This window comes from Carya illinoinensis, chromosome 7 (genome assembly GCF_018687715.1).
Source record: "Carya illinoinensis cultivar Pawnee chromosome 7, C.illinoinensisPawnee_v1, whole genome shotgun sequence".
Classification (NCBI taxonomy): Eukaryota; Viridiplantae; Streptophyta; class Magnoliopsida; order Fagales; family Juglandaceae; genus Carya; species Carya illinoinensis.
In genome coordinates this window covers 33,677,573-33,694,338 of record NC_056758.1, presented here as the reverse complement: position 1 = coordinate 33,694,338, position 16,766 = coordinate 33,677,573, and the positions used below count along the sequence as shown (strand labels likewise).

Here is a 16,766-nt window from a genome sequence, read left to right as displayed (position 1 = left end):
GAAACTTTTAAAAAAATTTATAGAGCATACAAAGATTATAAATTTTTTTTGGGGTTATTTTCTATATATATTTATAAAATTATGTATAAAATTTAGGGGTGATCATTATATTATTTCAAAAAGTTTTGTGGCTCCGCCACTGCACATATAGATGGTGTATTAATCATATATATCCACTTTTAAACATCAGACGTTACATGAGAATTCAAAAGGGAAATGTGGAATTTTTGGTTAATTGAATCGTCTAATTTAATGGGAGGGAGCACGTATGATTCGATCGGGAACGGCCGTATAAAGCTTCACTTTAGGTTAACTTTGGAAGCAATCAAAGGATACAATGATCGATCCCTTTCGTGATCAAATTGGAATGAAGTTTTAATTTGGAGCCAACTTTGTGTGCATTGGAAGCAGAATATATCTTAGGACAACAAAAGCGATCACAATTTTTATAAAATATTATTTAATAAATATTGCACGAAACTAAATTTAATAAATATCGTAAACCTTTTGCCCAAGACATGGACCCACCGGCGGGAATCGGTACTTTACTGCGTATTTCACGCCATAGTAACATATATATGGCCAAAGATTTAATTGTAAACCAAGTATATACATATGGTAACATCGATCGTGTACCAATTAATATTTGATATTTCTTTCCATAACAATGATTTATTTTTCTTTTGTTAAGCAATAAATTTTTAACCTAAAGTGTGATTTTTATTCCTAAAATATTTTATTAGCTTAAATTAAGGATTTTTTTTTTAATCTAGTTAAGAAGTTGTGATCAGTAGTATAATATATATTGAAACAAATGTTATTCCAATTCCAATTCCGGGAACATCCCAAAAATAAAAGGCCGTCACAACAAACAAGCAGAGCTGCCTGTGACGCAATCGGAACTTTACAAACCCATCTCGATCGATACCCTGTGGGTAGGACCTTCATTAAGATACACCTCCTCCCTCTCCATTCTCCGCCCTCTTCAATGGAAGCTTTGCGAACTTGGGGAAGGTGAACGAAAGCCCTTTTCCATTTCATGCAAATATTGTCATGCAGAGATCAATCCTGCCAGATTGTTTGGAAAAAAATTAAGCGAGTATGAATGATCCTTATGTTTCCTTTCAGGAAATTCCTACCTTGCAGTTGTACATTCAATAGGAATTCCAGTTCCGTTGGGAATTTGTGTCTCTACCTCCAAGATCGAAAGCATGCGCCCGAGGGTCCGTAAGGCCCTTCTTTCCTGTTTTCTTGCGATCGTACTCTACGCTTTCTTTTCTGTTCGTCTCTCCCGCAAGGCAATCTCGGTGGGAGCGGTTCGGTACTCGACGTCCAATCTCACTGTTCGATCAAAGATTAACCCGGATAGTCTCAACTATGCGGTCCAAGAGAATCATCATGACCGTGATGCTCAAGAACTCAGCCGCCCCCGCACTCGCCACGTGTCCTCTGTATGGGATTCTATCGCCACCCTCTCGGTTCTCTTGCCAGCGTGGGAGGTCCTCGTGATCGTTCCGCCAGAGACTCCCCTCTCTCCCAGTTTCAGCGAGGAGTACCGGTGTATATTCCAAAATAACGCCACATCGACTGCGACTTTTTCCGGGGTGTTGGCGTTCACGAACCGGACCACGTTCAAGTGCGTTATGCCGGACAGCGTTCGCCGTCTCCGCCCGTTCTTGCAGCCGATTCTCATAAAACAGTCGGAGAACGAATCTCCAGTAACGAAACCAATGCCAGAGCTGATCAGGTGGAAGTTTATGGCGTACGATTCGTTCTCGACGGAGGACGACATCATTCTGTTCGTGAAGGGGGTGAACCACCGTCAGGGACTCAACCGGTATCCCCAGGAGTTCCTGTGTGTGATTGGCGACGGAACTACAAGCTTTGTCAAAACCGCAGTTACGAGCTCCATCCAAGAGGTATTCAGGTGTCCTCACCCCAATCTAATGGGAGTTATTTCTGGCGCCGACAGCGAGCGAATAAAAATCTCCCTCGAAATCGTGACGGAAAATCTGGTGGTTCCATCGGTTGCGTACTACACGCCCCGACGAAGCTTAGGCATAGGGAGACCAGAAGAACCGAGGTCAATATTTTGTGCATGCACCATGGTTCACAACGTGGCTAAGTTCTTGAAAGAGTGGGTCGTGTACCACTCCATGATCGGCGTCCAAAAGTTCATCCTCTACGACAACGACAGCGACGACGATCTTCAACGCGTCGTTGAGGAGCTCAATCAAGACGGTTACAACGTAACGACGCTGTTTTGGATTTGGCCCAAGACACAGGAGGCTGGGTTCTCACACTGTGCGGTCTACGCTAAGGATTCGTGCACTTGGATGCTGTATGTTGATGTCGATGAATTCGTTTTTAGTCCCTCGTGGGATCACTTTAAGAAACCTTCCAATGACATGCTTACCTCACTTCTACCGAGGACCCCACAGAAAACGCCCTCGTCTTCGTCATTGTTGCCTTCATCACACCGTTGGATCGGCCAAGTCGTTCTGAGGTGCAACGAGTTTGGCCCGTCGAATCAGACTTCGCATCCAGCGGAGGGTGTAACACAGGGGTACACGTGTCGTCGGAAGATTGAGCAGCGGCACAAGTCCATGGTGCTGTTGGATGCAATGGATCCGACGTTGCTGAACGTGATACACCATTTTCAGTTGAAGGAGGGGTTCAGGTCAAAGACAATGAGCATGGAGGACGCAGTGGTCAACCACTACAAGTATCAAGCGTGGTCCGAATTTCGAACCAAGTTCCGGCGGCGAGTCTCCGCATATGTCGTGGACTGGATGGAAGCAGTCAACCCGAAATCGAAGGATAGGACACCCGGTTTAGGTTTTGAAGCCATAGAGCCTAAAGGCTGGGCCCAGAAGTTCTGTGAGGTTAGAGACGAGAGATTGAAGTTGTTGACCCAAAAGTGGTTTGGGTCTACTGGGTCGCACAGATATGGAAGAACGGCTTGGTAGAGATGAATTACTTCGAGGTTTAAACAGGCCCAATAACAATTGTGTCTATTTATTTGATTTTTTCTCAAATGTTTTCGTCTTCAAAGTTCATAAAGGTTTGGAGACGAGTTTTAAAAGTTAAAACAGTTGTATTGGTTTAGGGGGTGGGGCCGAGGGCAGGCGTTATGGTTGGATTTGTTGGTGGGAGTCTGTGTACATGTACGAGGTACCGACTTACCAAACAGCGAGAAGTAGCAGGGTAGGTTTTCTCTAGTACTGTTTTTTCTTTTTCTTTTTTAAACCTTAAAAGAGAGGATTATCCATTGCATTTTTTTTATTTGGCCTTTTTCTTTTATTTTTTTTCCTAAATAGTCAAATAAAAAAGAAAGGAAAAATATAATTGTAAGTATAATTGTATATTAATTTGTGAACTAATTTAGTGTGATTGGTTAAAAAGTAAATTTTATTAAAAATAATGTTAATTTAAATTTTAAATATGAATGAATCAATATTAATAGGTAGATTAGTACGCGACTTTATTTATATATAACAAAACTCAAAAAGAAATACTGAGAGTCTTGGTTTGAGAGTTGAGAGTATAATTTCAGAGTGTGTCTATAGAGACTGTTGGGGGTTTTGCTAGTTTATTTCTTTTCTTCTTTTTTTTTACATTATTTTTTTAATACTTTTAAATAATTTTTTAAAAAAATTTACAATATTATAAAATAATATTTTCTTAATTGCTAACTAAAAACAATTAAAAAAAAAAAATAGAGCGAGAAGCTCTAGCGGGATCCTTAACTTTTTCCATAATTTGAACAATTTCAACTGCATCAAATCAAATCAATCTCGCTCGAACAAGCCTGGTGCCTTCATCTCCACTATATTTATCGATTGAAGAAGACAATGCACTCTCTTTGTAGTGACAAAAGAAGAAAGATATAAAGGATCTTTCAAAGTGCCCGGTTTCCACAAAAAAGCATTGCCCTTCTCATCATGGCACTACAAAACAACAATGCTGAAAAAAGAGGGGAAAGTCCACCTCAGAGAATAATAATTACAAAAAAATCAATTATGTTCTCTGTATATTAACTTGAGAAAGAAAAAAAGGATCAGAATTAGCCTATTCGTGTGTTTACGGGCAACCCATGTTGTATCATTGCACTTGTTAGATACGAGTGTTGCTACGATTACTCTAATGAAGAAGAGAGAATAAAATGGAGTTCATTGCTTGTTTTCGATTGAAAAGTGCAATCATCCGTTACGTGTCTATATACGATCGATGATTGTGCATTAAATGGATTATTCCACTGTTTATAATCTTGTCTCGATATGATGTAACGGTAAAGTCACTTTTATAGACTTTTATGGGTAAAAAATAGTAGCTAGTTGAGCTTGCATTCACATTTGCTTCCGCCATCTTCCACTTGCTTCCGCCATCTTCCACCTCCTTTAACTCCTATAAATACATGTTTTTGCTTTTAGAAACCTATCCCATTTTGAAAGAAAAATTTAGAGAAAGAGAGAGAATTTTAGAGAGAAAAATAGTGAGGTTTCTCCTATATATTGTCTCTCCTTTTATAAGAAAGAGTGAGTTTTCTCCTTTTATAAGAGAGAGTATTGTCAATTGTGCTCTCCTTATTCAAGAGAGAAATTCTTGTAATCCTTTTGCTATAAGTGAAATTCTTCTACAATTGGAGTTCCTTATTATTTCTTTTATTTTTTCTCATTTCTACTTTAGTTGTAATTGTATGCCCCGTACCACAATCTCCTAACAGTGGTATCAGAGCATCAGGTTTATAGCCGGTTTTCGTGCTACAGTTAGATCAGTTAGTGGAAAAGAGGCATCTTCAATAATGGCGACGAAGTACGAAATAGAGAAGTTCAATGGGAGTAATTTCTCATTGTGGAAAATGAGAATAAAAGCAATTTTGAGGAAAGATAATTGCTTGACGGCAATTGGAGATAGGCCCGACGAGATCACTGATGACGGCAAGTGGAACGAGATGGATGACAATGCTATTGCTAATCTGCATCTAGCACTAGCTGATGGAGTATTGTCAAGTGTGGCAGAGAAAAAGACAGCAAAAGAGATATGGGATACTCTGACAAAATTGTACGAGGCCAAATCACTACACAACAAAATTTTCTTGAGAAGAAAACTCTACACCATTCGGATGATGGAGTCAACTATGGTGACAGACCACATCAACACCCTTAACACTTTATTTTCACAGCTCACAGCAATGGGGCATAACATAGAGACGGGTGAACGTGCTGAAATTCTACTTCAAAATCTACCTGATTCGTATGATCAACTTATCATCAACTTAACCAACAACATTGAAGTTCTAGTCTTCGATGATATTGCAGCTGCGGTTCTTGAAGAAGAAAGTCGGCGTAAAAGCAAAGAAGATAGACCAGGAGGCTCACAGTAAGCCGAAGCTTTGGTAATGACAAAAGGGAGATCAACGGAACGTGGCTCCAGTGGGAGTCAAAATCAGAGTAGATCAAAATCCAGAAGTAAGAAGAATGTCAAGTGTCATCACTGTGGCAAGAAAGGGCACTACAAAAGGGAGTGTTGGCATCTCAAGAAGAACGAAGAAGCCAAAGGAAAAGGCCCTGAGTTGTCAAAAGCTCAGGGTTGTGTAGCAAGCATCTCAGATGATGGTGAAATTTTATACAGTGAGGCAACAACAGTTACTGAAGGTAGAAGAAGATTCGCTGATGTCTGGCTTATTGACTCAGGAGCAACATGGTATATGACTCCCTGGAGAGAATGGTTCCATCAATATGAACCTATCTCAGGAGGATCTGTGTTCATGGGAGACGATCATGCCTTGGAGATTGCTGGTATTGGTACCATTAAATTGAAGATGTGTGACGGTACAGTTCGCACCATTCAGGAGGTACGACATGTGAAAGGCTTGAAGAAAAATCTATTGTCTTTAGGACAATTAGATAATAGTGGGTGTAAAACCCATAGTCAAGATGAGATCATGAAAATAGTTAAAGGCGTGCTTGTAATGATGAAAGCGGAAAAGATAGCTGCAAATTTGTACATGCTTAAAGGAGAAACACAACAAGAAGGAGAAGCATCCACTGCGCTGGCAAGTTCGGTAGAAGAATTAACAATGATGTGGCACCGTAAGTTTGGCCACATGTCGGAACAAGGTTTGAAGATTCTTGCTGAACAAAAGCTTCTTCCAGGGCTCAAAAAGGTTTCATTACCCTTTTGTGAGTATTGTGTTATTAGTAAGCAGCACAGATTGAAATTCAGTAGTTCCTCTGCTAGAAGTAAAGCTATCTTAGAACTAATCCATTCTGATGTTTGGCAAGCACCAGTTTTGTCCCTAGGAGGAGCAAAATACTTTGTGTCATTTATTGACGATTACTCCAGGAGATGTTAGGTGTATCCAATAAAAAATAAAACAGATGTATTTCCAGTTTTCAAAATATTCAAAGCGCGGGTTGAGCTTGAATCTGAAAAGAACATTAAGTGTTTAAGGACAGACAATGGAGGAGAATATATTGGTATTGAATTTGATAGCTTCTGTCAACAAGAAGGTATCAAAAGGCAGCTCACGGTGGCATACACTCCACAACAAAATGAAGTAGCAGAGCGGATGAACAGAACCTTGTTAGAACGAACAAGAGCGATGTTGAGAACTGCGGGAATGGCCAAGTCATTTTGGGCAGAAGCAGTCAAGACTGCCTGTTATGTGATCAATCGGTCACCATCAACCACAATTGATCTAAAAACGCCGATGGAGATGTGGACTGATAAGCCAGCTGATTATTCTCACTTACATACATTTGGAAGTCCTGTTTATGTTATGTACAACGCCCAAGAAACATCAAAGCTAGATCCAAAATCTAGAAAATGTATTTTCTTAGGGTATGCTGATGGAGTCAAGGGGTATCGCCTGTGGGATCCCACTGCCCGCAAGGTGCTAATTAGCAGGGATGTTGTATTTGTAGAAGATAAGATACAAGAAAAAGAAAATGATAGCGCTTCGAAAAAGAAACCAGAGACTACTACAGTTCAAGTTGAAGAAAGACAAGAATTAGAAGTTCTAGATTCTTCTGAAGCAATATCAGAGCACGAAGTACAAGAACAAGCTGAGTGTGCAATTCCACAAGTTCGACGGTCAACTCGGGAGAGAAGAAAACCAACTTGGCACTCAGAGTACATCATGGAGGGAAATGTCGCATACTGTCTACTAACAGAAGATGGAGAACCGTCAAATTTCCATGAGGCTACAAATAGCCAAGAAGCTTCTCTGTGGATGGTTGCAATGCAAGAAGAAATTGAAGCTCTCCATAAAAACAAAACATGGGATTTTGTACCACTACCACAAGGAAGAAAGGCCATCGGAAACAAATGGGTTTACAAGATCAAACGAAATGGCAATGATCAAGTGGAGCGGTATCATGCTAGATTGGTGGTGAAAGGATTCGCTCAGAAAGAAGGCATAGACTTCAACGAAATATTCTCTCCTGTTGTTCGACTTTCAACAGTTCGAGTAGTCCTTGCGATGTGTGCTACATTTGACTTGTACTTAGAACAACTGGACGTGAAAACTGCATTTCTTCATGGAGAAATTGAAGAAGAAATTTACATGCTCTAACCAAAAGGTTTTGAAGAAAAAGAAAAAGAGAACTTGGTTTGCAGGTTGAACAAAACTCTATACGGTCTCAAACAGGCGCCGAGATGTTGGTATAAGAGATTTGATTCCTTTATCATGAGCCTTGGATACAACAGACATAGTTCAGATCCTTGTGTTTACTACAAGAGATTTGGTGATGGTAATTTCATTATTCTGTTGTTGTATGTTGACGACATGTTGGTAGCAGGCCCCAACAAAGATCGTATTACAGACTTAAAGGTACAGTTGGCTAGGGAGTTTGAAATGAAGGACTTGGGACCAGCAAACAAGATTCTAGGGATGCAAATTTACGGAGACAGAAATAATAGGAAGATATGGCTTTCTCAGACAAATTATTTGAAGAAAATCTTGCGATGCTTCAACATGCAAGATTGTAAGCCAATTCTACCCCTCTTCCTATTAATTTCAAGTTCTCCTCAAGTATGAGTCCTAGCAATGAAGCAGAGAGAATGGAAATGTCTCGAGTACCGTATGCATCAGTAGTGAGTAGCTTAATGTTCGCTATGGTTTGTACAAGACCAGACATTGCACAATCAGTGGGAGTGGTTATTCGATACATGGCGAATCCTGATAAAGAGCATTGGAGTGCTGTAAAGAGGATCCTGAGATATGTCAAGGGTACCTCAAATGTCGCATTATGTTATGAAGGATCAGACTTTACTGTCAGAGGCTATGTTGATTCAGATTATGCAGGTGATCTTGACAAGAGCAAGTCCACCTCAGGTTATGTGTTTACTCTTGCTGGAGGAGCTGTAAGCTGGGTTTCAAAATTGCAGTCTATCGTGGCTACTTCTACAATGGAGGCAGAATATGTCGCAGCTACACAAGCTAGCAAAGAGGCAATATGGTTGCAAATGCTACTAGAAGAGCTCGAACACGTACAAGAGAAGGTTGATTTATTTTGTGATAGTCAGAGCGCTTTGCATTTGGCAAAGAATCCAGCATTTCATTCAAGGACAAAGCACATACGAGTTCAGTATCACTTCATTCGTGAGAAGGTGGAAGAAGGAAGTGTGGATATACAAAAAATCCATACAAAAGACAACCTAGCAGATATATTAACAAAGCCAATTAATAATGACAAGTTTATCTGGTGTTGATTTTCCTTAGGCCTAGCAGATATGTAAGCGGCATGGAGATGGAAAGTGTAGAAAAGATAGAAGGATTACAAAAGTGACTTTAAGTGGGAGATATGTAGCGGTAAAGCCACTTTTATGGATAAAAAATGGTGACTAGTTGAGCTTGCATTCACATTTACTTCCGCCATCTTCCACTTGTTTCCGCTATCTTCCACCTCCTTTAACTCTATAAATACATGTTTTTGCTTTTAGAAACCTATCCCCATTTTGAAAGAAAAATTTAGAGAAAAAGAGAGTTTTAGAGAGAAAAATAGTGAAGTTTCTTCTATATATTATCTCTCCTTTTATAAGAAAGAGTGATTTTTCTCCTTTTATAAGAGAGGGTATTGTCAATTGTGCTCTCCTTATTCAAGAGAGAAATTCTTGTAATCCTTTTACTATAAGTGAAATTCTTCTACAATTGAAATTCCTTATTATTTCTTTTATTCTTTCTCATTTCTACTTCAATTGTAATTATATGCCCCGTACCACAACCTCCTAACATATGATAATTTGAGATCGGATATACTTTTCTATACATAGCTTCATCAATAGTCAATGTTCCTAGGAGCTCCACTCCTATGTAAATTCGAAAAAAATTAAAGAAAAGAAAAGAAAAAAAGCATATCCTCAGAGCTGCAACACTAAATCCGGCTGCTGAGGTGAACCGATCTGGACATTAGAACTAGTTGAACTCGTTTGCTGAATTCTCACATTTAGATCAGGAGGAAATGAATGGTGCATTAACAATCTCTCCCAAGATGACTCCCCGCCAAGCATCACTTCTGCTGTTCCATGTGACTTAAGACCAGGGCCCAAGGCCAATAAATTTCCAGAAATTGTTCTGGCAATTTCGGAGAACCTGGTTTCATTTGACTCAACATCATTTCTGGGCATTTGGTAAATGGTAGTGTTGTTACTTGAATTTGTTTCGAGTGCTTGAGAAGGCAATGAAGTATCATCAGAACAAGACATTCCAGTTAATCTGGAAAGACTCACCATCCTTATTTGTGATAGAAAACCAGACCCCAACCCCCCATTAGAACGATCCATATCAGAGCAAACTAACGATTTCGGCTGAATCTCAAGAGGAGGCATAGATTTTTTTCCACCGACACTACTTTTCAGTGAAGTCAACTCAAATTGTGAATCAAATCCTGTTCTTTCTGCTTGAGCTTGCAACAACGATCCATTTGCAAAAGCCATATTTGATTCAGATGTCACGTGATATGGAAGCTTACTTTTACCATCATCTGATATTGAGCTCTCTGAAGATTGCTCCTGGTTTAATGCCTCATTTTCTCCTATCCATCCAGGACCAAACTTGAGTCCAAAGGGCAATACTCTTTCAATTTTCTTCGAAGCAATCTTCCAAACTACTGGGCCAAGATCAGCAGCAAATTGAGTTAGGCTTCTCGCATAACCATCCTCCAAGTTTAGACCTACCTGATATACATTTACATTGAGGGAAAAAAAGTCACAAATAGATAATACCATAAAACATATCAAGAGCACAGATGTTGCACAGAATAAATTGGTGAAATAATGCGCATTATTTTCTGGTTTTCGACAATCACATTTCAGTATAGGTGATATAAATTGCATTCAGAGTAGACATTGGGCCAAGATTTCAAAATTATTGTACCTACGTTCTAATAGAAGCAGCATCACCACTTTTTTCCTCAGCACCAATAGAGAGAAAGGAAGAAGAAGAAGAAGAAGAAGAGTACACTACGAGAAAGACGAAAAACAGGCGTACATACCGCCATTAGTTGCTTCCAGTCCCCCTCAAGGGTGGCCATTACAGATGGCCCATGACCAGAGTCCAAGAAATCCTTATAGGTGTCACGCTTATTCTCATCTATTGCAAATTGTTTCTTCCCATACTTGACAACACCCTTCAAAACAGAAGCTGCGTTCCAAGATGAAAATGGCTCAGCAGTTGCAAACGCTAGAAATTTCAAATGACGTTAACAAAGTACATATATAATATACAAATCAATACAACAAACTCATTTCAAATCTTACCGGGAAATTCATTCTCCCATTCAGGCCACCAACTGGTACAAGTTTCACTGTTACGAGATCCATGTGAAGCCCTGAGCACAGTATCAGCAGGTGGGAACCTGTATGAAGGCTGACCTTTTCTTAGATTGTAAGCATTGGCCCCCCTTGCATTACCACCTTCAGAGGCAAGACTTGCATCGAAGGCAGGCTCGGGACAAACATGATCAAAAGGAGCTCTGTCCAGGGACTTCCTCGGGTTCTTTCCTGGAGGCCTGCCTCTCCTAACAACTTTGGGTTGTGGCTCATTATCATCACTATCCTGCCTCAAATTTTCGAAATTCTTGTTTGCCAACTCTTGCATAGACCGTGCCTAAGAAAAACATAAATTTCCAGCTATTCAATAAAGAAAACCCCGGAAAAAGATGAGAATTGAAGTTCAGAGATGACTGAACCTGTCTAAAAAAAATAGTATCTGGTGCATTATACTGCATTGCATTTGTGCATATCAGAAACACATCTTTCTGCACAAATTAGAAAGTAAAGAGTTTTAGATTCCTTGACCAGGAAGTCAGGATATAAAAGAAGGCCTTGCTATAATCAAACTTAGAGGAAAATAAAAAAAGCTTCACTATATCCAATATCACAGGAAACTAAAATCCAGTGTACAAGGTAAAATTAAAAGACATTTTGTCATATTTTTAACAAAATGTATCACAAAAAAGCATCATACCATTTCATGCACAAACTCTTTGTTAACTGATCCAAGACCAAATTCATTGATAATTCCCAAGTATAACATACCAATCACATAAACGAACTGCGACATAAAACAGCAAGAACCATTCATCAGAGATGTTGGACTCTTTAACCTAAGCCGTACAAGTACATTTTCTTAAGACACCATAGCACTCACTGGAGCATGGACTATTTCCTATATTGATCCAATTTCCATTCTATCTTTACCTTTTCTCCAGACAGTAAGGCATCTAGCATGGCCTAATGATGACACAATGCTATGTTGTCTTCATGTTTCCTAGCTGGGAGTTCTATTCCTTTTGTTCTCATAGCAGCCACGTGTTGAATCAAATTTCTTTCTCCTTTTTATGGTTGTCAATCAATCAATAAAGGAAGTTACAAGTATCAAAATAATGTTACTTATTGATGGAGTGTTAAAAACTATTACTGGAGAGCTTATTTACCTAACAGGAATCAGATCCATCAACACTGAGAAGACCAAAGTCATCACTGACAAATGGAACTTCAAGAAAACAAGATGAAGTAGATTTCCACCATTCAATGGAAATGAAACTTATACCATAAATGTTGGTAAAGAATTAATTTTATAGGTAACCAAAGTTTGCATATGGCTTACACTTTTTCACATCCAGTCATAAACACATCTAGTACTTTGTTTATAACGTGGAATCTTATGAAGGCAGGGTCCTCCGGATCCCACCCATGGGGGAGTGATCTCTGGATACATGACCCCACATGCCAAAACTGTAATCTAATGGAACTTCCAATGTTTGACCACTAGGCTGTACCTGTACGGGTGCATCTAGTACATTATTTTATATTCTTTTTTCCTTTTTCCTGTATGATAAGGGGTGTGGACCAGATGTTTGACTACGAGGAAGGAGAATCATATACTACAAATAGAGTATGTGATCCACAAAAACTACTCAAGTACACATTACAGAACCCATTCATGAGCAGCAGCAGTGTAACTAGCTTAAATCATTTTCCTTGTGAAAAATACAAAAATACACGTGAACAGATTCAATGACATTTATCTAAAGATTTAACTCCTTTAGATTGGTAAGTCGTAACACAAGGTCCTGGTTTCTGAGATTCTCATCTACCTTTACCCTGGAGAGCTGCATGACACAACCTAATATGAATTTAACACTTACCCCTGAAAGTACTTCCTTGATGGGATAACCATGGACAACTATTCAAGAAATCACTTTTCTCGAGGGAGATGCCCTTTGGAAAAATATTTTAGAGATCAAATATGGGAATGTATAGGGAGGTTGGTGCTCAAATGAAGTCAAAGGGGCCTATGGTGTGGGACTTTGGAAACATATTCGGAAGGGCTGGGATGATTTCCTCGGCAACTGCAGGTTCGAGGTGGGAAGAGGCACGCGGACAAAATTTTGGCATGACTGTTGGTGTGGAGACGTGATCTTGAAAAATGCTTTTCCCTCTCTTTATAGGATTGCTTTGGACCAAGGTTCTTCAGTGGTTGATAATATGTGCAATAATTCTGACTCCATCACTTGGTCCGTGAGTTTCACTAGAGCTGTGCAAGATTGGGAGATGGGGGACATCACTGAGCTCTATAGAGTGCTATATTCGCTGAAGTTAAGGGCAGGAAGGGAGGACAAACTACTTTGGACTGGCACAGGAAACAAGAAATTCTCAATTCGTTCATACCATAAAGCCTTGTCGACCCATTCCTCCAATGCTTTCCCTTGGAAGAGTATTTGGAGGAGTAATGTTCCCCTCAAAGTCGCTTTTTTTGGTTGGGTGGCCTCCCATGGTAAAATCTTAACAATCGACAAACTAAGAAAGCGTGGATTTTATATAGTGGATTGGTGCTACATGTGCAAACGTAACGGTGAATCAGCGGATCACCTTCTCCTTTATTGCGAAGTAATTAAGGCTTTATGGGATGCAATCTTCTCGAGGCTTGACATTGCGTGGGTCATGCCCAAGAGGGTGATAGACCTATTGTCTTGTTGGCAAAGGATTAGGGGCAATCGCTAGATTGCTGCTGTATGGAAGATGATACCTTTGTGCCTAATATGGTGCACATGGAACGAAAGAAATGGCCGTTGTTTTGAGGATAAGGAACGCTCCCCGGACATCTTTAGGGATTACTTTTTTCATACTCTGTTGCTTTGGGCCCATTCTATTGCATGGAATGGAGCGGGTCTTAATGATTTGTATGCTACTATCCGTAGCACGTAGCTTTTGTAACTAGGCTTTTCTTGTATACTTCCTGTGTACTCGGGCTTTGCCTATTTACGAGGATCAATAAAACTTCTTTTATCTATCAAAAAAAAAAAATCACTTTTTTCCAATCTCCCCATCCAGTTTGTTTGGTACTTCCTTTGTCATTTGCTTCATAGAAAATACCAATACCAAAATTCCAACACTGTTATTTTTAAGCCCTTGTTTCATCTAGTAGTGATGTGCTCAAACAATTATTTTCATTAGGAGAAAATCAAGACTAATTTAATATTCGATTGAAGCAAAAAATCAAAAGAAACCAACAAATTTGCAAAAGTGAGCTGACTGCATGAAATTGCAGGTCACAATGGAAATTACTATAAGAAGGAACAAACTTCATTGAAAAACGGCTGCAAGGCACTGAATAACTATAAAAAATAAACCAAGGACTGAAGGCATTAAAGTACATGTGAGCGTGCACAAACAGTGGCAAGAATATAAAATAACTAGTAGAAAATCTATGACCCGTATAATAGTCAAAACGAAAATAAAATTCAGAGACAGGTCGACATTTTAACAATTCTGGTTACAGAAATATAAATGTAACATATTGTGTGCCTGTGCCCGCGCAAATCTGCAGGAAATGCAGTCTAAAACAAACCTCAAACTGTTCCAAGTTGGCATAAGCTCCCCCATCTAGTTTCTTCCTCACGGTTCCAAAATCCATTGGATTCTCGATGATTTCATGGTAATCAGGAAGCTGGAGGGAAATAAATTTCTAACAAATCAGAAATTGGTATTCAAATATGCTACGAAAAACGAGAATCACCATAGAAATGCACCTCTTCCGGATCCACTGGCTCCGAGAATACCCCATGAGTGTCCTTTCTGCGAATGAGTTGGAATAAACCGATCAAACCCCCAACTCAAACAAGAAATAAATGAAAATAAAATCGGAGCAAAAAACAAAACACACTTTTGAAGCCTGTCAAGGATGAACACCAATAACTTTTTGTCCGGTAAAGGTGTCGTGGGACCGGACTCCACCTGCGACCCTGCCCATATAAAATGATAATATACGATTAATACATGTAGAAAGCAAAAATCAATCACTACAAAAATTCCCCACAGGCTTTTCAGCAAAGAATTGCGATACCATTTAAGGTGTCTGTCGCTTTCAAAAGCTTGTCACCCTACAAAATTAGTCCAATATCTCTGTTGAAATTACCCACATACAGACAAAAAAAAAAAAAAAAGACTAAAAGAAAAGAAATTGCATTAACACTTGGTCATTAATAGAAATCGAAAACAATAATCATATGGAAAGTTGCATTAAGGGCAAAGGAGAGCCGAGGAAGTACAGTTGTAAAAAAGAAAATATCTGGAAATAATCTAGGAAAAGACAAGTTGAAGGTTTTACAGACACGAGGGGGTGTGTCTTTCTGCGTATTAATACAGACAATAAGAATACAGAAGCAAGAAACAGATAAATAAATTGATGCAAGATGTAAATTAGGAAATAATAATAATAAAGAGAAGACTGAGAGCCCACCCAAATTTCAATAAAAATTAAAGAATATTACAAACTTAGACCGAGTCAAAGGTGGCTATCCACTCGTTGATCCAACGAACCCACCAACCCAAAAGCTATGAAATTGCGCGCGGAATCCCAAGCGACTCGAATTACTTTTCAAAACACAACCGCAGCAGCAACACACTATATAGTCTATATATATGGCTTTTGGTTCTTCAAAACGTTTTCAGAAATTCACTTTAAAAAATAAGGGAAAATTGTGTTATATAATTTGATGATCATCACCATTGCATCAGATGCGTAAGGTACGGGGCTGATATTGCGCCTCTTGATGGCCGCCTCGGTATCCTCAACATTCGCATTAGAATCAGAGGCGTATGGATTGGAGCTAAACGACAGGGAATTCTGCGACAATGTCGGGTAATGTGGATGGGGGTTCAGACCATTTAGGAGCTTGTGCTTCTTTTCTTTGCGTTCGTCGTCCTCTCCAGAACCGGAAACCCACTCCGGCTGGTCAGAATAAGAGTTCCGGCTAGTGGAGCGACGGGTATAGTGAGGACTTAAATGGATCGGGTTAGGGATTTGCTGTTGTTGTTGCTGCTGTTGCTTGAGAGAGCGTTTTTGGAGATCCAAAAGAGATGGGCGTCCCTTCTTCTTCTTCCTCTTCTTCTGATGTTGCATCGTCATCGTCGTATCTGATACCTCGCCCATTGTCTTTTCTCTTCTTCCCCTTTGCTTCGTCGTTTCCCCTCTCTCTCCCCAAACAGCGCTAAATTAATTTTAGAATAATTTTATTTTCAGCCTCTTTTTCCTTTAAAAAATATTTAGGATATTGCGGTTAGTTGGTTGTCACGTACAAGTTACACGTACGGCGTGGGAAATGTGGTCTCACGTAAAATGAAGATATATGGTCTGCTTTTTCAAATTTTGTTCATATATTTAGAAGATTTATGTTAAGATTTAAATTTTATAAATTCAGTTTCATTTTTTAAATGATATAAATAGTGTAATTTATATGCAGACTTAAAAATATAATAACTATATTTGATATCTTTAAAGTAGGGCAAGAGTTGGTCTTTCTTCCATCTATTTTTTAACCAATGTATTTTTTTAATAAAAATAAAAAGAATAAGATTTATTCTTCCGTTTATTTATTTCTTTATTTTGATATAGTAAACCTCTCTAAGACAGAGCCCTTCGTATCTATTTCTACAGAATAAACTACGACCTCATGTACCACACCTTCGTCCATTTATTCTCATATTAACAACATTAAACGATTTTCATTAAAATGTAAAGCCAAATTCTTATCTTATCATATATGTATTTAAATCCAAAACATTGCTTTCAAAACCAATAATAAACATTTATAATTTTAAATTTTAAAGACATTTAATATAATGAATATCTATATTCCAAAATGATAAATAATGATGAGACCAAATCTCAAGAGTGAATTTGAAAACAACTTTTAAAATTTGATAAAATAGTTCAAGATTTTTATTTAAAAGCAATCCAAAAATAAGTTACATCC

The 16,766-nt window shown here is 38.8% G+C and overlaps 2 protein-coding genes across 2 annotated transcripts; one reads left to right on the top strand and one right to left on the bottom strand.

Moving 5' to 3' along the window:
- The first annotated feature begins 827 nt into the window (after positions 1-827).
- LOC122315180 (glycosyltransferase family 92 protein RCOM_0530710) lies at positions 828-3,283 on the top strand. Its single transcript, XM_043130969.1, has one exon. It carries the CDS (start codon positions 1,212-1,214, stop codon positions 2,967-2,969), a length of 1,758 nt encoding a protein of 585 aa, XP_042986903.1. The 5' UTR covers positions 828-1,211; the 3' UTR covers positions 2,970-3,283.
- A 5,965-nt stretch (positions 3,284-9,248) lies between these two features.
- On the bottom strand, positions 9,249-16,013 carry LOC122317448. Its single transcript, XM_043134554.1, has 9 exons — positions 15,518-16,013; positions 14,855-14,891; positions 14,675-14,753; positions 14,541-14,586; positions 14,360-14,458; positions 11,196-11,264; positions 10,765-11,113; positions 10,500-10,648; positions 9,249-10,182 (listed from the first exon to the last, which is right to left on the bottom strand). Exons 1-9 carry the CDS (start codon positions 15,941-15,943, stop codon positions 9,367-9,369), a joined length of 2,070 nt encoding a protein of 689 aa, XP_042990488.1. The 5' UTR covers positions 15,944-16,013; the 3' UTR covers positions 9,249-9,366.
- Positions 16,014-16,766: the final 753 nt, after the last annotated feature.